The 21,888-nt window shown below is 45.4% G+C and overlaps 1 protein-coding gene across 2 annotated transcripts in view; it reads left to right on the top strand.

Moving 5' to 3' along the window:
* Positions 1-534: 534 nt before the first annotated feature.
* The window catches only part of PRELID2 (PRELI domain containing 2), a 96,125-nt gene continuing 74,771 nt past the window's right edge, over positions 535-21,888 (top strand). For both annotated transcript variants that reach the window (XM_069971987.1, XM_069971978.1), the window contains exon 1: positions 535-690. In XM_069971987.1, the coding sequence (XP_069828088.1) occupies positions 616-690 (75 nt within the window). In that variant the 5' untranslated portion in view covers positions 535-615. The remainder of the gene's footprint in view (positions 691-21,888) is intronic.

Below are 21,888 nucleotides of genomic sequence, written 5' to 3'. Positions count from 1 at the left end.
CACTTACATTTAAAAAGCTGACTGCTAGGGACCCGAAAACTGCGAAAACGGGCCTGGACAGTCGCCTGAACTGGCCATATTATAATCCACCATGGTAGATTTGCACACTAGGAACAGTTCTATGTGAATCTTTTGGGTGGTGCACCATTCAGCTGCTGCAGAAGCCTCTCAGGACTACAGGGGCTGGGGGAATGGGTCCTCCAGCTGTAAGAACAAAGTGACAACACTGAGGAATAAAGTTCAGCACTTGTATGGGCTGAAGCTGCCTATACTTTATAATGTATACACTGAGCCCTGCTGTGTAGGCTCCTGTACAGTTCTAGAGCTGTCCCCAGCTGGACAGACCTGTCACTCATGAGCACCCTCCCTCCCTCCCCAGACACTCCAGAGGCAGCGGCCGCTGACAGGCACGTACACACTCCTACACACCCTCAGTGTGACATTGGGGAAGCTTTAGCTCTTCTATGATCCTCTATAAGTAGTTATGCACGCGCTGTCCGCGACTAATAAAGTTATGTGAAAGAGTTTAAAAAAAAAAGAAAAGTATGGCGCCTTAGGGCAGAGAGGTACCGAAGGAGACAGCGTGGAGGGGAGGAGAAGAGGAAGGCTGCCGGGATGGGCGCCGAGGTGGTGGCGCACAAGGTGTACTGTTATCCTTTCCAGCAGGTGGTCAACAGTTACCTCAACAAGGTGAGTGCGGCAGACGAGGCGGACCGCTGTGTGTGAATGCTGCGCCTGAACGGCACATCACCGGGCGCTGTGTGGAAGAAGCCACCATGTACATCACCTCACTGCCTGTAAGCCTGGTATAGCCTGGGCCGTACTGACGCTGCTTCCTGATACCTAGGGTCCTCACGTTGTGTTTGGTGTGCCCCTCTATGAGATCTGAGTCCTATGGTGGGTCAGCCATTGCCCATCTCACTCTAAGGTCACAGCCACATTGTTACAATGTACAGCTCACCCTCACAGCCACATTGTTACAATGTACAGCTCACGGTCACAGCCACATTGTTACAATGTACAGCTCACCCTCACAGCCACATTGTTACAATGTACAGCTCACCCTCACAGACACATTGTTAGGCTAGGTTCACACTATGTAACTGTGCGGCTGTATTTTTTATGCGGCTGTAAATGTGCGGATGAAACTCCGGCCGTGGGAAAAAATAGACATGCGGCTCAAAACATACGGTCATTTACTTTGAAATCTGGTTCAACTAAAAATAACAAATAAAATCTTAAGAAAGTGATGCAAACACCTCTGGATGCATCTGGGAAAGCAGGGAACACAGTTTACATGAATTGCTATTACCGGGGTTTGCGATCCTCTGCACTAATGCCGATGTCTCTCATGGTTAATATATTAAGATAATAAAACACATTTTCGTTGTAATAAAGTCCCTTTCGTTGTTCACTAATTAAATTTAAACTAATCCATCATTTTGCAATTAAATATACTGTTAAAATAAATAGATATATAAATAAATGTATATTTATATATATATATATATATATATATAAATTTTTTGACAGTATATTTAATTGCACAATAATGGATTCGTTAGAATTAAATTATTGAACAACGAAACTGAATTTATTTCATCGAAAATGTGTTTTATTAATTAAATATTAATTAGTACAGGAAGCTGCCGGCATATTGCCGGCAAAAGAGCATTCTGTACTAATCATCACTTTACTTTAATGAAAACATCAAATGTTTCTTCTAATTATGTTATGACAATAGCATTATTAGAAGAAACATTTAGAATTATATGTGTGCTCAGCTGATTGGCTGATCGGCTGAGCGCACATATAATTAGCGGCAGGGCCGCCATCAGGAATTTCGGGGCCCCATACAACCAAAGTGTCTGGGCCCCCCACATTAATAAAAAAAAAAAAAAAAATTGTGTGTTTGCCCCACGCCTTGCTGGGAGGTATAATTTGGTTCAGATCAATTCTAGAGAACTGGCTCATATTCCCCATTTTCCCCAGTGGCTTAAAATGTAACCTCTGTTATACAGTTATAAAATTGTAGAAACTAAATGTGAACAAGGTGCAATTCAAATAGACACTTACTTGTATAGCTGCCTCTTGTGCTCTGTATGCAGTGCATTATATTCACCCTTGCAACGTACAATTTATAGCGTGTCTACAAGCCCAGCGGGGCTCATTATGATGGAGACTAAAACTTATACAAGAGTGGGGTAGGGGTTCCCCTGTATTCAGAATGCTGTTGAGTACTAGGCAATGCCCCGTTTGGGGTTATTGAATTTCGAGGGTCTGGGGGGCTGTTTGATTTGTATATGTTCACCAATATCCCCCCCGGTATGCTCACTAACATAGAATATGTTGATAAGGCTAATATAATGAGGCTGTTCCATGTTAGTGAGCATATACAAATCACCCCCCCCCCCCCCAGGCAGACTAGTTTAGCTCACCCAAGCCAGTGATAGGGAATACATGGCGGTGAGAACGCTTTCTAGGAGATCCTGTTTGTGCAGCAGAGGTGTCTTTATCCTGCTCTGCATAGACCCTCGAAATTCAATAATCCCAGACGGGGCATTGCCTAGCACTCAACAGCATTCTGAATACAGGGGAACCCCTACCCCACTCTTGTATAAGTTTTAGTCTCCATCATAATGAGCCCCGCTGGGCTTGTAGACACGCTATAAATTGTACGTTGCAAGGGTGAATATAATGCACTGCATACAGAGCACAAGAGGCAGCTATACAAGTAAGTGTCTATTTGAATTGCACCTTGTTCACATTTAATTTCTACAATTCTATAACTGTATAACAGAGGTTACATTTTAAGCCACTGGGGAAAATGGGGTATATGAGCCAGTTCTCTAGAATTGATCTCACACACAGACACCAGCACACATGTATACAGACACCAGCACACATGTATACACACACACAGACACCAGCACACATGTATACACACATACAGACACCAGCACACATGTATACACACATACAGACACCAGCACACCAGGGCACGATGAAGTTTGAACTTCTGCAACCTGGAGAAATCACCTGATATCACCTGCAGTCCTATGCAACACCACATAACACAGTGGTATCTCTGAGTACAGATAATGTAGTAGATTTCACCTGCAGTCCTATGTAACAGCACAGATTACACAGTGATACCTCTGAGTATAGATCATGTAGTAGATGTCACCTGCAGTCCTATGTAACAGCACAGATAACACAGTGATATCCCTCTGAGTACAGATAATATAGATGTCACCTGCAGTCCTATGTAACACCACAGATAACACAGTGATATCTCTGAGTACAGATAATGTAGTAGTCACCTGCAGTCCTATGTAACACCACAGATAACACAGTGATATCTCTTGAGTACAGATAATGTAGTAGTCACCTGCAGTCCTATGTAACACCACAGATAACACAGTGATATGTCTGAGTACAGATAATGTAGTAGCTGTCACCTCGGGGCGCCCCTACTAAATGATGTTCTACAAAATAAGAAAAGTGTCATACAGGGACTCACAGGTGACGTCTTCTTTGATCTGAGGCGTCACTTTCCCTTTTCCTCTCCATCCGGCCCAGACCTCCATGATGATTCCTTCCAGATACGTTTCATCCCCTTAGAACCTGCGAGACAAACAATTTAGGCTCCGCACATTTCTAGCAACTTCCTTTCCTTTCTCCCCCCTGTAGGCTCCCATAGTAACTGCGCTGTGTGGGATGTCCCCTGTATGTAGGATCCCCTGCTGTGCCCCCTGTATGTAGGATTCCCAGCTGTGCCCCCATGAGCTAATAATGCCCCTAGAGGTGGCCCCCATGAACTAATAATGCCCCTAGAGGTGGCCCCCATGCACTAATAATGCCCCCAGAGATGCCCCCATGAGTTAATAATGCCCCCAGAGGTGCCCCCATATACTAATAATGCCCCCAGAGGTGCCCCCATATACTAATAATGCCCCCAGAGGTGGCCCCATATACTAATAATGCCCCCAGAGGTGCCCCCATATACTAATAATGCCCCCAGAGGTGCCCCCATATACTAATAATGCCCCCAGAGGTGCCCCCATATACTAATAATGCCCCCAGAGGTGCCTCCATATACTAATAATGTCCCCAGAGGTGCCCCCATACACTAATAATGCCCCCAGAGGTGCCCCCATACACTAATAATGCCCCCAGAGGTGCCCCCATACACTAATAATGCCCCCAGAGGTGCCCCCATAAACTAATAATGCCCCCAGAGGTGCTTCTAAAAAAAACAAACATCCTACTCACCTAATCCGCGCTGTGCAGGCAGCAGCTCTTCCTCCTCCTCTTCGGGCTCCATCTTGCGAGCCGCAGGGACGGGACTTCCGGCAGACGTGATGACGTCACATCATCACGCCTGCCGGAGGGGCACATGATCACGGCCCGGCCTCCCATAGGCTGCTGGTATGAAGTGCCGGCAGCCTATGGGAGGGAATACAGGAGGAGGACGCTGACAGGTCCTTCCCCTGTATTCTGATCGCTTTAATGTTCCGCCCGCTGTGCGGGCGGAACATTAAAGCGATCAGTGCATCCCGAGAAGCTGCGTGGCCGCAGCTTTTCGGGATGCTCAAAAACAGTTGGCAAGGGGGGCCGTGCGGGCCCCCCTAGCGTAGCGGTCGGGGGGCGGCGGCCGGCGGGCCCGCCGGGCCCCCTACCGTGTCTCTTAGGGTCCGGGCCCCATACGGCAGTACCACTTGTACTGCCCTATCGGCGGCCCTGATTAGCGGGTCCGCAGCACAGTGACTTCATTGTGCTGCGGACCAGCGAAGAGGACACATCGGGGTGAGTATAGAGCTCTCCCCACCCCCTCCCCAGCACTGCACCCCTCCCAGCAAGGAAGGGGGGGTCAGTTAACCCCTTCCTTGCTGGGATGGGTGCAGTCTGACATCAGTCTGGCCCCCAAGGGGTTAAGGGGGATGCAATACATCCTCCCTTAACCCCTTGGGGGCCAGACTGTAAGCAGCGATCTGTAAAGATGCTGCATACTGTAAGGTGCACAACACCGCTCACAATGATGGGTGTTGTGCTCCTGTTTGTGTGTTTTTTGTGTGTTTCTCCCTTTTTGTTTTTCAGATATCGGTATCCTGTGGATTACGTCGGATTCCGTGGACTACGTCGATGACCAGCGTTTTTTTTAATGTTTTTTTTTTATAAAATGGTCAATGAGGGGTGTGGGGGTGTTTTTATTTGAATAAAAAAATTTTTTAACTTGTGTCTTGTCTTTATTTCTTTACTTTATAGACTTAGTAGTGGAAGCCGTCTAATAGACGGAATCCATTACTAAGTTGGGGCCTAGTGTTAGCCGGTATAAAATGGCTAACACTAACCCCCTATTATTACCCCAGTACCCAATGCCACCAGGGGTACTGGGAAGAGCCGGGTGCCAGTGGTCCCGGAGCATCAAAATTGGCGCTCCTGGACCGGGCGGCAGCAGGCTGGTAAGATTTAGGCTGGGGAGAGCCTAAAACAATGGCTCTTCCCACCCTGGTGTTACCAGGCTGCTGTCGTTTGGTTTTTAACCCGGCTGGTTATAAAAATAGGGGGGACCCTATGCGGGTTTTTTTTTAAATAAATAAATAATTAAAAAAAAACGCATAGGGTCCCCCCTATTTTTATAACCAGCCGGGTTAAAAACCAAACGACAGCAGCCTGGTAACACCAGGGTGGGAAGAGCCATTGGTTTAGGCCCTCCCCAGCCTAAATCTTACCAGCCTGCTGCCGCCCGGTCCAGGAGCGCCAATTTTGACGCTCCGGGACCACTGGCACCCGACTCTTCCCAGTACCCCTGGTGCCATTGGGTACTGGGGTAATAATAGGGGGTTAGTGTTAGCCATTTTATACCGGCTAACACTAGGCCCCAACTTAGTAATGGATTCCGTCTATTAGACGGCTTCCACTACTAAGTCTATAAAGTAAAGAAATAAAGACAAGACACAAGTTAAAAAAATTTTTTATTCAAATAAAAACACCCCCACACCCCTCATTGACCATTTTATTAAAAAAAAAACATTAAAAAAACGCTGGTCATCGACGTAGTCCACGGAATCCGACGTAATCCACAGGATACCGATATCTGAAAAACAAAAAGGGAGAAACACACAAACAGGAGCACAACACCCATCATTGTGAGCGGTGTTGTGCACCTTACAGTATGCAGCATCTTTACAGATCGCTGCTTACAGTCTGGCCCCCAAGGGGTTAAGGGAGGATGTATTGCATCCCCCTTAACCCCTTGGGGGCCAGACTGATGTCAGACTGCACCCATCCCAGCAAGGAAGGGGTTAACTGACCCCCCCCTTCTTTGCTGGGAGGGGTGCAGTGCTGGGGAGGGGGTGGGGAGAGCTGTATACTCACCCCGATGTTGCCTCTTCGCTGGTCCGCAGCACAATGAAGTCACTGTGCTGCGGACCCGCTAATTATATGTGCGCTCAGCCGATCAGCCAATCAGCTGAGCGCACATATAATTCTAAATGTTTCTTCTAATAATGCTATTGTGATAACATAATTAGAAGAAACATTTGATGTTTTCATTAAAGTAAAGTGATGATTAGTACAGAATGCTCTTTTGCCGGCAATATGAATTAATGGCTTATGGAGCTTCCTGTACTAATTAATATTTAATTAATAAAACACATTTTCGATTAAATAAATTCAGTTTCGTTGTTCAATAATTTAATTCTAACGAATCCATCATTGTGCAAATAAATATACTGTCAAAAAATAAATATATATATAAATATACATTTATTTATATATCTATTTATTTTAACAGTATATTTAATTGGCAAATGATGGATTCGTTAGAATTAAATTATTGACCAACGAAAGGGACTTTATTACAAAGAAAATGTGTTATATTAATTTAATATATTAACTATTAGAGGCATCGGCATTCGGCATCATTGCCGGCTATTTTTGAAGTACTCCGTACGGACCGCCTGTCAATCCTCGGCCGCATGTCCAGCCGCAAACAATGGTCTTGTTCATTTTTTACGGGTCCGTTTACGATCGGGCCGTAGATTCATACATAGTGTGCACTGTGCAGCCGTATATCGTATACTTTCCAGCGTACGCATGAACCACCAAAAATACCGCCGCACAATTACAGCCGCAAATACAGCCGCACAGTTACATAGTCTGAACTTGGCCTTACAATGTACAGCTCACTCTCACAGCCACATTGTAACAATGTACAGCTCACTCTCACAGCCACATTGTTACAATGTACAGCTCACCCTCACAGCCACATTCTCATAGTCCCAGTGCATCTATCACCAGAAAATTATCATCTTTACAAATATTCTCTATTAAAAATTCCTGACTGTTCTGCATTAACAGTTACTATGTAGATTTAAAGGTATCCAGAAAGCAGGAAAGGTTTTCTTTCTGCTCTCCAGGCTGCTCCACTTCTCTCTCCCCCCCCCCTCCTTAGACAAGATAGGGGCAGGAGCAGGGTGTGGGGGCTGTGGGCATTGCATGTTGGTGAATAACATGTCAATGGACAGCCGCGGAAACGGAGGCACACATGAGCCCTCCCATTGACACTGAGAGCTCTGCTGCGAAATTCCGACAATTACTCTGTGTGAACTGGCCCTTATGGACAGACACACCACAGAGCAGGGCAGTACAGCCTGGAGGAGGGGAGTTTGATATTAGCTCTGAGGTACACAGGGAGCTGCTGTCAGTATGTACTGTGAGTACACTAATACTGTACACTGAACAATTTTACTATAAAGTGGCCTACCCCTTTAAAGTGTCACTGTCGTTATAACTTTCAAAATCTACATTAATAGCAGATGTAAAATAAAGCAAGTTTGCCATATACATTCATTATTTATTTTTGGTATCACGCTGTAAAACAAAGCTATACTTACCAGAAATCCAGGTCCAGTCTCCTGAAGGAAGATTTTCTCACTTGTGCTGGTTGAAAAAAAAGAGACTAAACACAGGAATTCTGGCTAGTATAGAGAGTCACAGCTCAATGTGTCTATCAATCACATGACTGCCTTCTCTCTGTGAGAGCTCATATTGCCTGGGGTACACAGGAATTCCTGGTTTCTGACTGAAAACAGGAAGTGCTGTGTTTTCCATGATAACAGAAAAATAAATAAATAAATAACGAATGCAAATTGCAAACTTGCTTTATATTACATCTACTGTTCATTTAGATTTTGAAAGTTATAACGACAGGAACACTTTAACTAATTAGCTGCCAGTAGAAATAAACTGAGAAGGCCAGTGATTGGCTGAGCGGCCGGCGGCCTGTCAGTACAGAAAGAGCTGCAGACACCAGGAAAGTCTCCAAGGACACCAGGGAACGTGGTAAGGTGAGATACTGCTTTATTATATTTTACTACAATCATCAGCCGTCGGCCCCGCATCGCTATTACATGTAGTGATCGTTGCCCAATGCCTGATGATTTTAGGTCAGGACCTAAAGAGATGATCAGCTGATGATCGTTCTCTTTATTATTGTCCTTATTTGGATGATTATCGCTCCATGTAATAGGGTCCTTAGCCTGGACTCACATACCCCGTGTCCGCTCCATAAAGCATGGACCGCATGATGAATCCCTGTACTGGAGTGTTCACTGCACAGCATAATGTATCAAAGGACAACTGCAGCGACCTGTAAAAGACAGACAGACACACACACACACCATACTCACCATCCCTACAGTGACAATCGCCAATCAGGGCTGAGCAAGCTGGAAGCCATGTGACGCGCTCCAGCCAATGAAAAGGTTGCTGGTGCGCAAGTGCACCAGCAGCCTTTTCCTCTCCCATTCACTTTAGCAGAAGATGCCGAGGAGGAAGAAGACCTGGCCCGCCCCTTGGCTCTGGCGACATTGTCACAAGATGGCGCCCGGGAGAAGAGGACGGGGGTTGCAGGAGCGGGAAACTGAATGATCATGCCGCTGTAATGACAGAGCCAGAGATATTAAAACAGTTACCCGCTCCCGCCATGATATTAATACATCATGCTGTGCAGGGAACACTCCAGTACAGGAGTCCACAATCTGTGCCGTCCGTGCTTCACGGAGTGAACACGGAATGTGTGAATTCAACCTTAGTCTACATAGCAACTGTTGACACAGAATGTATAAGGATGTGAATGTATTCTAATTGAGTATATTTGCAAAGTTTTTTCCACATCAGACATACAGTATTCGAATTTTTTTCCTGTTATACTGGGAAAAATGTAAAAACAAAAAGGGAAATAATAATATATTTATTTATTTTAATATATATAATTCTTACTAATAACACAACCTCTACATGATTCTCTAATAATCACCTATATAGTCACATCATTTATAAGGTTGAAAAAAGGCAATAGCACATCAAAATCGAACCCTACTATATAACCCTACTATGTTTATCCAGAGAAAGGCAAAAACCCTTTGCCCCATCAAAGGGAGAAAAATTCCTTCCCGACTCCACTATGGCAATCAGAATAATTCCCTGGATAAAAGTCCTATCATATGATCTCTAGTACCTATTTTCAAGAATCAAGGCCTCTTTTGAACTTGTTTAATAAATCAGCCATGGCAACATCATGTGGCAGAGTTCCATAGTCTCACTGCTCTTACAGTAAAGAACCCCTAGTCTGTGATGATGGTAAAACCTTCTTTCCTCTAGACTTGGAGTATACCCCCATGTCACAGTTATAGGCCTAAGTATACAAAAGTCTCTAGCAAGATCTCTGTACTGTCCAGAATCAAAATAAAAATTTATTGACATCGTATACATATAAAATAAGAGAAATCTACTATTATGACTAGGCAAGGCTGCTCAGCTTTCTCAGGCATTGAATAAACATGGATCGGCACCAGCGCAAATGTTACCACTGCTTTATTCTGTGGCAGGGTACAAGTATTCAAGGGGGTTTCCTGGGGATTTCCATAGTTGACTATAGATGAGTGAATCTCAAGCATGCTGTGTGCAGCATTTTATTACCGATGGCTGAAGAAGTTGGGTGCAGCCATAAGGCTGTCTGAAAAAAATGGACAGAGCCATAGGCTAAATTCACACAGGACAGATTCACAGCGGACTTCACGAAAGCGAAATCTGCTGCTGATCCTTAGCTGTCATTTTCAGTGAGATTCCATACTCACAGTGGGATGCACCGGGCCTCGGGGGCTGACTGTAACATACTCGCAGCGGCATGACAACCCCGATGCGAGTATGGAATCTCATTGAAAAAAACAGCTAAGGGGATTTCGCTGCAAATTCACAGCTTTAAGTCCGCTCTGGATCTGTCCTGTGTGAATCTAGCCTTTGGCCATGTTCACATGCTGTAAGAGACCGTCCGGAACGGCAGTACCGGCCGGATTATCTTTCGGGCCGCAGAGTTCTGATTCAGGTGCATCAGTGCGCACCCGCATTAGAACTTTCCACAGCACACAATAGAGTGTGCGAACAGAGTTGCTCTATTGTATAAAATGATAGGGTTGTCAGTTGTTTGCTGCGCTGCTAGGGATCCTGGCCGGAGCTCATACTATGTGTATACGCTCCTCCTGGGATCCCATAGGCAGCAAAGGCACATATATTTTTGTAATAATTAAGGCCATTGTACAACGGCCATGATTTTACAAAAAATATACCTTGTGTGAACATAGCCTTAGGCTGTATGCTTTTTTTCTAGGCCTCTCTAGGGCTGCATCCAACCTCCTCAGCCACCCTTAATAGATGCCAAGCATTGGGGTTAAGATGAGCAGGAGCATGCTTGACATTCACTCATCTCTATTGGTGACCTATCCTTATGGTGCATTTACACAGAACCATTATTGTTCAAATTTTCACGATGACTATCGCATGTGAGCGATAATCGGCTCGTGTAAACACAGCAAACTATCAAATGACAAGTGGTAAATCGTTCATTGTGATCTTTTAACAAGTTCTGAAATCATTGAATCATTGTTGGTCGTTTACTGAAATTCCCACATCGCTTCGTGTAAACAATCTTTCACAGATTCACCCTAATGTGTGAGATGGGTTTAAACGATCCTAAAATGATTGCAATATCAATTTTTCCAAACAATATATCATTCCGTCTATATAATGATCGTTATAAAAAAAACACATTGTTACTTCGAAATTGTTAATTGTTCGATTGGGCAAATTTTTGGACCATTAGGATAGGCCATCAATATCTGATAGGTGGCTATTTTCCAGCTCAGTGGCACCTGCAATACCAAGTAAATAAGTAAATAGATTAGAATGCAAATACATTAGCTTTGAAAAATCCCAATCGCCCCCCCCCCCCCCCAGTGCTTAGTTGATACACTGCTATACCCTGTATATTCAAAGAATCGAAATGTTCAGAGAACAGAGTGTGGGTATGTTTATAGTCAAATACTTCATAGAAAGAGCTTGTAAAGAATTTGAGAGAAATATTTTCATGTTTGTAAGTACTACAGAGCAGGGGCTTGTATAAACTAGCTTCATACTTTACATATTTGCATAATGCTTCTGAATGAGCAGCTTAACCCCTGGACAACCTGCACTGTTCTCTTATACCATACTGATCATGTATGCATTGTGCGCAGTTAAAGTTGAGAGGGTGCAGCTCGGACAGCTGCTGAAGCAGTCACACCCGTAAGTCATATGGCTGCTGCCATCTTGTGTCCTATGGATTTATCTAAGGCCTTTTGGACACTGTCGTAATTTGCAGTCTGTAATTGCAGAGAATATAAGTTTTATTATACAAAACTAGAGAAAAAGAAGCTGCTGCACCTCACACCTATGGCTGACGCTAATGCCTCTCGGCTGCATTTAATAACCAACGCCAGAATGTTGGTATATAAGTTGATCAAACCATATTGCCTCATGTACCACGTGCAGGTCTTTTGGCCCACATAAGTCCCTACACTAAACCAACACTGTGTCTGTCAGCGATCAACAATTGGAGCGGGGGGCCTCAGAATAGCCCTGCAACCCCACTGGGCCCCCCCATACTCCGCAGGCGCCTACTATTCTACCTGTTGGTGCAATGGTGAGTAGTAACACCTTGTTCACACTTGTGTTTGGCGGCCGCCTTCTCCACTAGAGGCACTTGCGTGGTGTGGGGGGCCCAGTGGGTTTGGTTATTGGGGTTGGGGTTGTGACATTGGGGTTGCAGGGCTATTCTGAGGCCCCCCTCCCCTGTTGTCACACGCTTTGCGGGGTTCGCTAGGAGGTCCTTTATTCTACTACACAGCTTTACTGTCTATGCTTTCATGTTTTGGCTCCCGACCCCCCGGTACAGCTCCCTATACCCACCTGATCCCGCCGGGTCCAGCTTCTTGATCCGGTCGGGTCACGGAGATCTCAGCCGCTGCAGCCCGACGCGCGCGCTGAGAGATGAGACCAACACTCATAGAGAATGACAGGAGAGTCCAGAGCGCCGTCATTCTCTATAAGCGTTGGACTCATCTCTCAGCGCGCGCGCCGGGCTGCAGCGGCTGAGATCTTCGTGACCTGACCGGATCCAGAAGCGGGACCCGGCGGGATCAGGTGAGTATAGGGGGCTGTAGCGGGGGGTCAGGAGCCTGTCACCCCAGCACGAGGGGTGACAGGTTCCCTTTAAGGATCAAATTTGCGGATGTGTGAATGTGGTCTTATATTGGCTGTGCGGTCAGTGGTTGTGGTGGCCCATAGATAAAATGCATGGATGGCCCAGGGTAAGTTATGGTCTATGTCTTTTGAGACTGCAGAAGAACACAGATGTGTGCAGGGAGCCTTTCCTTCAGATGATGGCTTCTATATTATCTGGTAGTGAGAGTCAGGTTGGGCTGCAGCTTGTCCAGCAGGTTGAGGTATGTTCAGGACATCAGCATGCCCCCTTTTGTCCATCAGTTGGTACCACATTTCTCCCCTGCGTTGCATTCGATCTGGGAAGCATCCAAAAATCTTCACTATGAAGCATCAGGCCGCAGCCGCTTGCTTCATAGTGGGCACTGACATGGTTTTCTACAGCCGCTATTCACTGAATAGCGGCCGCAGAAAACTGACATGTCAGTTTTTTTGCAGCGCCACGAGGGATCCCGGCCGAAGCGTGTACTATGTGTCTACGCTCCGGCCAGGATCCCATAGAAGGCTGGGCAACATGTCTATTTGTAAAAAATATGTCCATTGTTGCCGATTGCAACAACGGACGTACTTTTACGAAAAGATACGTTGTGAGAACATAGCCTATAACTGTAAACAGATCTGGTAGTATTTCTCTAGGTACTCCTGGCATTCCAGCCAATCGGCTGTTTAAAAAGACTGCAGCTTCCTCTTTGTTTCTTTACGCTTGCCCTGGCATTGCTGTGCAATTTGGTTCTGCATTGTTTCCCCATTCACTTGAATAGGACATTGTTGCAGTCCTTTGCACCACCTCTACTGTTATACTAGGGCTGGGCAGTATACCGTGAAAATACCGATACCGTCTCTGGCGCTGGTTAACCGACCTCAACTTTGCCAGGACTGTATCTGCGGTATTACTACTATCGCCGTCTGAGCCCTGAGCTGCACAGGTTGGATGAGAACTCGTGCTGTGTGTGCAGGGACGCACAGACAGCAAATAGGAGACTGGCACTGTGTGTGTTAACCCCCCCCCCCTTTACTCCGGCCCGGTCGTCTCAGCCTGTCCCAGCACAACCTCCCGGCGTCACCTACCCGGCCCGTCTCAGCCTGTTCCAGTGGCCCAAAACAGCACATCACAGCGGAGCCACCACCCCCCAGTCCCAGCACCCGCTAACCTCCCGGCATCTCAAAGCGGCCCCGCGTCACCCGCCCGGCACGGCACACCGCCCCTGCTCATGTCACCCAGTTCCAGCGGCCCGCACCTGCCTCTCTCTGCGGCCCAGCACAGCGCCAACCAACCAGTCACAGCACAGTGGAGCCACCACCTGCACGTCCCAGCGCCCCTCAACCTGCACAGCCCAGTGCCCCCCAACCTGCACGTCCCAGTGCCCCCCAACCTGCCCAGCGTGTCAGAGCATCACTGCAGTCACTAAAACGGTCAGCAACCTATGAGAAAAAGAGCAACGTTGTGGTCAGAAACATCGCTGTTTTAGACAAGAATAAAAAAAGGTGTAGATTTATTCACAATTCAATTGGAATGCTGCTACTTTTTGAAGATAGATGGATAGATAAGAGATAGATAGATGATAGATAGAATAGATAGATCGGAGATAGATAGGAGAGAGATGATAGATAGATCTATCTATCTATCTACCCATCTACCGCCCCCCTATACTGTGCCACTCAGTGTCCCCATAACAGTGCCTTTGTACTTTGCCCATCATATATACTGTATGTCCCTGTACTGTCACCTGTATATACTATATACACATCATACTGTATATACATATATACTGTATAGTACATAACTATATACCTGTATATGAAGTCCTGTGGTGTGTCCATAGCTGTATGCTGTATACCTGTATATACACATCCTGTAGTGTTGTACATAGCTGTATGCTGTATACCTGTATATACACGTCCTGTAGTGTGCACATAGCTGTATACCTGTATATACACGTCCTGTAGTGTGTACATAGCTGTATGCTGTATACCTGTATATACACGTCCTGTAGTGTGCACATAGCTGTATACCTGTATATACACGTCCTGTAGTGTGCACATAGCTGTATACCTGTATATACACGTCCTGTAGTGTGCACATAGCTGTATACCTGTATATACACGTCCTGTAGTGTGTACATAGCTGTATACCTGTATATACACGTCCTGTGGTGTGTACATAGTTTGGGTTGCTGCTCATTGAGTTACTGTCCTTTTTTTAAACTTTATTGAAACAAAATATCCCCAGTTTGGTATGGTCAAGTGGGTGTGGCTTGTAAAAGGGGTGTGGCTTACAAAGGGGGATTGTCATAGTTATGGTCCAATTATCGTTACCGCAGCTACATATGCGATAAACCGCAATATTGATTTAGGCCAATATCGCCCAGCCCTATGTTATACAACAGTGCAAGGATGAGTGCAGGTAAACAATAAGGCACAGCACATCTTTACAACAAATGCTTAGGGGTGCCCATGTCCATGTGTCCATGTACCGAATGACAGGCCAACACCTTTAAACATAGAAATTTGTCGGCAGAAAAAGACCACTTGGTACATCTAGTCTGCCCATTTAGTATATCCCTTCTTATTATCTTAGGATAGATTTATGTTTATCCCAGGCAGGTTTAAATTCTGTTATTGTAGATTTACTAACCACCTTTGCTGGAAGTTTGTTCCAAGCATCTACTACTCTTCCAGTAAAGTAATGTTTTCTCACATTGCTTCTGATCTTTCCCCCAACTAACCTCTGGCTGTATCCCCAGATGTGTCTCACTTAGAGCTCTATATATTCCTTCTGGTTATTCCTCTAGCTATACAGCCCAGCATGCGATTTGCTTTCCCTTCCATCTTGTGCACTAGATGCACTAGTGAATGCTCTTTTTCATCTTTGCTAATGGCCAGCATGTAACCTCTACAGCCAGTTATGTCAGGGGTTATGTGCTGTACTACTTGCATCATTGATCAACAATGGTATCTATGACCATTGAGGTCACTTGCTACAGCAGTCATGTATCAGCCACTAGTAAGAAGGAACATGACATCCACCAGTGAAGATCGGAGAGGTGAGGAAAGGTTACTCTGTTCTTTAATTGCATTTTAACTTTTTTATTCAAAATAAGGATAACCCTTCTGTCGTCCAGTCATTACAAGTGTAACTGCTCTGACCGTAATAGTCATCAGAACAAAGTGACCGGGGAAATAGGAAAGTGTTGTGCCATCATGTCTCTCCTGTCCCTCTGCTCAGCATCTTCAGAGGCTACATGTCTGGCCTATTTTAGTCAATAGCTAAGGGAGCCCCCTTGGTTACCGGTGTATATACTCTCATCAAAAAGCAAAATATTCCTATGCACCGCTGGATATACAGTTTTTTTTTTATTTTTTTTTATAGTTTTAGCCTGGATTTGAAAGAATATCTAACACTGTTGAGAAGTTTCTACCAGTGTTGTGACGCACTAATCCCCCTATGCCATGAAATGCCATTAGTTCCTGCAGCTGACTCTAGAAAGGCAGTAATATTCAATCCGTTCTATGGAAGACTTTTGTTTTGCAGCATTAATCATCATTTGCCTCTTACATCTCTCATGATTCACTGTGGTTTCTTCCGTAATACCCTTCACAAGTTGAACGTACAGTAAACACATGCCAAGGACGTTTTCAGTTTTGTAATTGAGAAGAGACTGTTACCTGGGTTATTTTGCAATGAAATGTCCCCTTGGTGTGTCTTTTGCATTTATTTAGTGTGACAATGCTGGCGGTATTTGAAAGCATCTATATTAAAGCATTGTTGCCATGAGCGAATGTCTCCTCAGTCAGCGCTTCAGAGCGTATGTCATGTAACAGTACATAAAAGATGAGAAGTTCACCTTGAAGACAGGACCATAAATCCAGCTCACTCAGGTCTCACAAGGTCTATAACTGTGGACTAGAAGCTACCTCTGGAATCTTAAGTGAGGCTGTTTGATACCTTTCTCTGCATTTCATTTGTACTGTCTTCTTGCCATTCGGGATACATTCTTTGAAGATAAACTAGCTACTCGATGTAATTGTGCTCCAAACACAAGGAAGATTGTAGGTGGAGTTCTCTGCCTTTTCCTGACTCAAAAGTTTTTTCTCCCACCGGCCAGTTTTACTTTAATGCAGATCTGTCAGTATACTATTCTACCTTTTGTTTATATCCGAGGGGCTACGGTAAATGGTTCAAAACTGGTTCTCCGAGTTACATGTCTATATTAAATAGAACCTTTCCGTAGTTTTACCTCACCGTAACTAGGGGTGGGCGATATGGCCTAAAATTTATATCACGATATAATTTGATGCATGCACGATATAACGATATATCACGATATATCAATTTTTTTTGTGTGTATACAAAAATTACAACACTTTAAGATTTTTTTAAGATGTGTATTGTATAACAGATCTTTTTCCAAACAATGCAAAGATTAAGTGTTAGTAAAACACAAAATTGTTTAAAATAAAGTGCAAATTAAATGTAAACAATAAACATAAACTTTCGTCCTGTTGTCCTGACTCCTGATAACATAATTATGTGCAGCTTAAGGCTGGGTTCACACACTATGTATATTTCAGGCTGTATTTGGTCCTCATGTCAGGTCCTCATAGCAACCAAAACCAGGAGTGGATTGAAAACACAGAAAGGCTCTGTTCACATAATGGTGTAATTGAGTGGATGACCGCCATATAACGGTAAATAACGGCCATTATTTCAATATAACAGCCGTTGTTTTAAAATAACAGCAAATATTTGCCATTAAATAACATCCATCCACTTAATTACAACATTATGTGAACATAGCCTTTCTGTGTTTTCAATCCACTCCTTGTTTTGGTTGCTATATACAGCCACAAATATACGTAGAGTGAACATAGCCTTATTGTTGTGCAATATATTTAAACATAAAACCCTTCAAGTTCAACAGGTTTCTTTTCCATAATAGGGAAGGGAACCTGTCATCAACTTTGTGCTGCCCCTACTAACGGCAGAATAAAGTAGAGACAGGTGAGTTGTTTTCAGAGGTCTGTCATTTAAAAGTTAAAAGTAAGTGGTTGCCAAGAACCAACATCACAATCACTAGGCCTGAAAAAGAGTCATGACCACCTGAGAAGAGTCAAGGGTATTTATAAATTCCTGCTCTCCCCGCCCACCTGCTGTTGATTGACCGTCTTATGCCTAGTTCCCTTTTTCTCTAGGAGAGAACTGCCAATCATCAGCAGATGGGCAGGGAGAGCAGGAGATTAGGAATAACCATGACTCTTCTCAGGGAGATCTGACTCTCTCGGCCTGAGCTGCAATGATTAAGAGGCTGGTTCTCAGCAACCACTTACTTTTAGCTCATCATTGACACACCGCAGAAATCACAATATCTGTCACTACTTTATGCTGGTGGTGCCCTCAGTGAACTCGTCAGCATAAAGTTGATAAAAGTTTCCCTTTAAATATAGAACGAATTTCACACTTGCAAAGTATGCACATATTTGAACCAAAAACCCTTCAAGTTCGTTCAACAGGTTTCTTTGCCATTAAATGGAACCTGTCATCAATTTTGTGTTGTGCTGTCCCTACTAATGGCAGCATAAAGTAGAGACAGGTGAGTTCATTTCAGAGGTCTGTCTGTCATTTAAAAGTTAAAAGTAAGTGGTTGCCAAGATGAACCGATATCACAATCATTACAGCCTGCGCCTGGAAAAGTCATGACCACATGAGAAGAGTCATGGCCCATGGGTATTAATAAATTCCTGCTCTCCACGCCCAACTGCTGTTGATTGACCGTCTTCTGCCTAGTTCCGTTTTTCTCTAGGAGAGAACTGCCAATCATCAGCAGATGGGCAGGGAGAGCAGGAGATTAGGAATAACCATGTCATGACTCTTCTCAGGTAGATCTGACTCTTTCTAGGCCTGAGCTGCAATGATTAAGAGGCTGGTTCTCTTCTCAGCAGCCACTTACTTTTAGCTCATCATTTGACACACCGCAGAAATCACAATATCTGTCACTACTTTATGCTGCTCAGTGCCCTCTAGGTCAGCCTAAAGCTGATGACAGGTTCCCTGTAAATATACAACAAATTTGCAATATGTAATGCAAACTAACATGACTGAACAAGAACAACATTAATGTTGTGTGCCGTGATTAAACTTCTGGCACATCAGACAAGGTTTTTTGCCAGGAACACAAGTTTGTCCACAGTCTCGGGCTTCAGTGCAGATCGGTGGCATGTTACTATGTTGCCACTGGTGCTGAATGCCCTTTCTGAGGGGGCACTCGTGGCAGGTATGCAAAGGTATTTCTTGGCTAGGTTTGCCACCCTGGGAAAATTAGCCTGGTGCAGCCTCCACCACATCAGTGGGTCAGCTTCGCCTTCTACATCCAGTGCCTGCAGGTAACTCTTAAGCTCAATTTCAATTGCTTCTCTCTCAGTAAAGGCAGCTGGGCCAGGCTGAGCAGAAGCATTTTTAAAAAAGCTGCCCAGACTTCGTTTACTCCTCTTGGCTTCTCTCTGGGCTTCTCCATCAGCTCCTGTGCTTGTGTGTGATGGTGGTGACTCTGTGGCAGACACAGCTTGCGTCTCTTGTAGTGCCTGAATTTCTGCTGCTGCTTTTGTGAAGATGAACTCTCTTCGGTCATCTGCTATATATGATGATCTGAAGCGTGGGTCGACAAAGGAGGCCATATCCAGGAGGTCATTAGTTGCAGGGTCTGAGTACTTCTCATTTAAATACTTGAGGATGACTCTCTTCATGTTCTTCGTCAGGTCTGTGTCACTGTCAATGTCATCATCAGCTAGAGGAAGAACTGTGTTGTTTAGAAGGTGGAGCACAGGTTTGACATAAGACACACTCACATACTCTTCTCCAGACAGAGCATCTGTGAACTCCAACAGAGGATTGAGGGTCTTGTTTATAGATTCCAACACATCAATGTCCTGCCAATTTGGTACCAGGTGCCTGGTTTTCCTGTCTGCTTTTAGGACCTGTGATATGGCCTTCTCTTGTTCAAGCAGCCTCTGAATCATCTGTTGTCGAGACCCCCATCTTGTTGGTGTTTCAGTGATGAGGCGGTGAGGAGGCAGGTTTAGCTCAGCCTGGGCATTAGCCATTTCTCTCTTCCTTTTCCAAGTGTAAGAAAAGGCACTCACTATTTTCTTGCATTTGCCAATTGCTTGTTCAACACGGGCATCTTTCACACTTCTCTCTAAGGACAAAATTAGAAAATATTATTAGCACAATACCCCCGCATAATGTTGAACTAGTCTCGACTCGGACTAAAAGAAACGTTTACCTACCGATGGCGAGGTGGAGCCTGTGGCCGAAGCACTGCAATCTTGTCCAGCCATTCATTTCCACAGCTTTCACGATATTTGCGCCATTGTCGGTGGTTATGCAGACTTGTAACTCTTCTTTAAGTCCCCATGACTCGAGTGCTTCCTTTAATCCTTGAGATATGAGTTCACCAGTGTGATCCTCGGGGAAATAAGCTGTCTGTAGGCATCTGCTGCACAACTTCCACTCGTCATTGATGAAGTGGACTGTAAGACTAATGTAAGGCTCCATTGTGCGACTGGACCACAAGTCCGTAGTGGTTGCATAGTGTTTTATACTCTGAAGTTCTTTCTTTACTTGCTCGCAGACTTTGTCATACAGTTTGGGCATTTCAGTTTGGGTAAAGTGTTTGCGGCCAGGTACCTCATAACGTGGATCGAGTGTCTTAATCATGTTCTGAAAGCCGCTTTTCTCCACTGTAAGAAACGGCACCATGTCCTTACACAGGAACAGGGTAATGGCATTTGTAATCTCAATCCACCGCCGATTTCTTTTGTCATATGGAATGCCTTTAGAAAATGCTTTTAAAATATTAATCTGCTGTGTAGGCGCAGGGCCACCTTTTTGGTTTCCACTTGACTGACTGGGCGTTTGTGGAGGGCGCAGTTTTTGGCTATCTTCATATTCCAAAACGTGCTTCGTTTTGAGATGATAAAACAAATTAGTTGTATTCCCCATCTTCGCTATTATTCTTGCCCGGCATAGTTTGCAGATTATATTTTTCTGCTGAACATCTGACTCCTTAAACCCAAACCAGGTCCATATGACAGACGTCGCACCGGTCTTCCTTATGAGCACCTCCTCCTCCTCCACACTTGTAAGCTCCTCCTCCATGCTTGCGAGTTGACCAAAACAGGCACACAGCTTGATGAGATCTGCGGCTGCAGGAAATGATTATTTTAGCAATTGAGTATTAATCCGAGTACTACTCTTATAAGAAAAACCTTAAGACTAATGGTGCGGTTACACAGACAGATTTATCTGCCAGATCAGTTTGAAGCCAAAACCAGGAACAGACTATAAACAGGGAACATGTTATAAAGACAAGACTGGGATCTATTCTATCCTCTTTTCAAATCCATTCCTGGCTTTGGCTTCCAAAATCTGTGAGATCTGTAAATCTTTCTGTGCCAGTTATCAGCCCCCCTTGCCAGTCATCAGCCCTCCTCTATGGTGGCCCCTTTGTGCCAGTTATCACCCCCCCTTGCCAGTCATCAGCCCACCCTGTGCCATCAGCCCCCCTTGTGCCATCAGCCCCCCTTGTGCCAGTCATCAGCCCCCCTTGTGCCAGTCATCAGCCCTCCCCTGTGCCAGTCATCAGCCCCCCCTCCCTTGTGCCAGTTATCACCCCCCCTTGCCAGTCATCAGCCCTCCCCTATGCCTTCAGCCCCCTTTGTGCCAGTTATCACCCCCCCTTGCCAGTCATCAGCCCCCCTTGTGCCATCAGCCCCCCTTGTGTCATCAGCCCCCCTTGTGCCAGTCATCAGCCCTCCCCTGTGCCAGTCATCAGCCCCCCCTGTGCCAGTCATCAGCCCCCCCTCCCTTGTGCCAGTTATCACCCCCCTTGCCAGTCATCAGCCCTCCCCTATGCCTTCAGCCCCCTTTGTGCCAGTTATCACCCCCCCTTGCCAGTCATCAGCCCACCCTGTGCCATCAGCCCCCCTTGTGCCAGTCATCAGCCCCCCTTGTGCCAGTCATCAGCCCCCCCTCCCTTGTGCCAGTCATCAGCCCCCCTTGTGCCAGTCATCAGCCCTCCCCTGTGCCAGTCATCAGCCCCCCCTCCCTTGTGCCAGTTATCACCCCCCCTTGCCAGTCATCAGCCCTCCCCTATGCCTTCAGCCCCCTTTGTGCCAGTTATCACCCCCCCTTGCCAGTCATCAGCCCCCCTTGTGCCATCAGCCCCCCTTGTGCCATCAGCCCCCCTTGTGCCAGTCATCAGCCCCCCTTGTGCCAGTCATCAGCCC

Source organism: Dendropsophus ebraccatus, chromosome 1 (assembly GCF_027789765.1).
Source record: "Dendropsophus ebraccatus isolate aDenEbr1 chromosome 1, aDenEbr1.pat, whole genome shotgun sequence".
NCBI lineage: Eukaryota > Metazoa > Chordata > Amphibia > Anura > Hylidae > Dendropsophus > Dendropsophus ebraccatus.
Note: the sequence above shows the minus strand (reverse complement) of the source record. Positions and strands in the feature narration are given on the sequence as shown.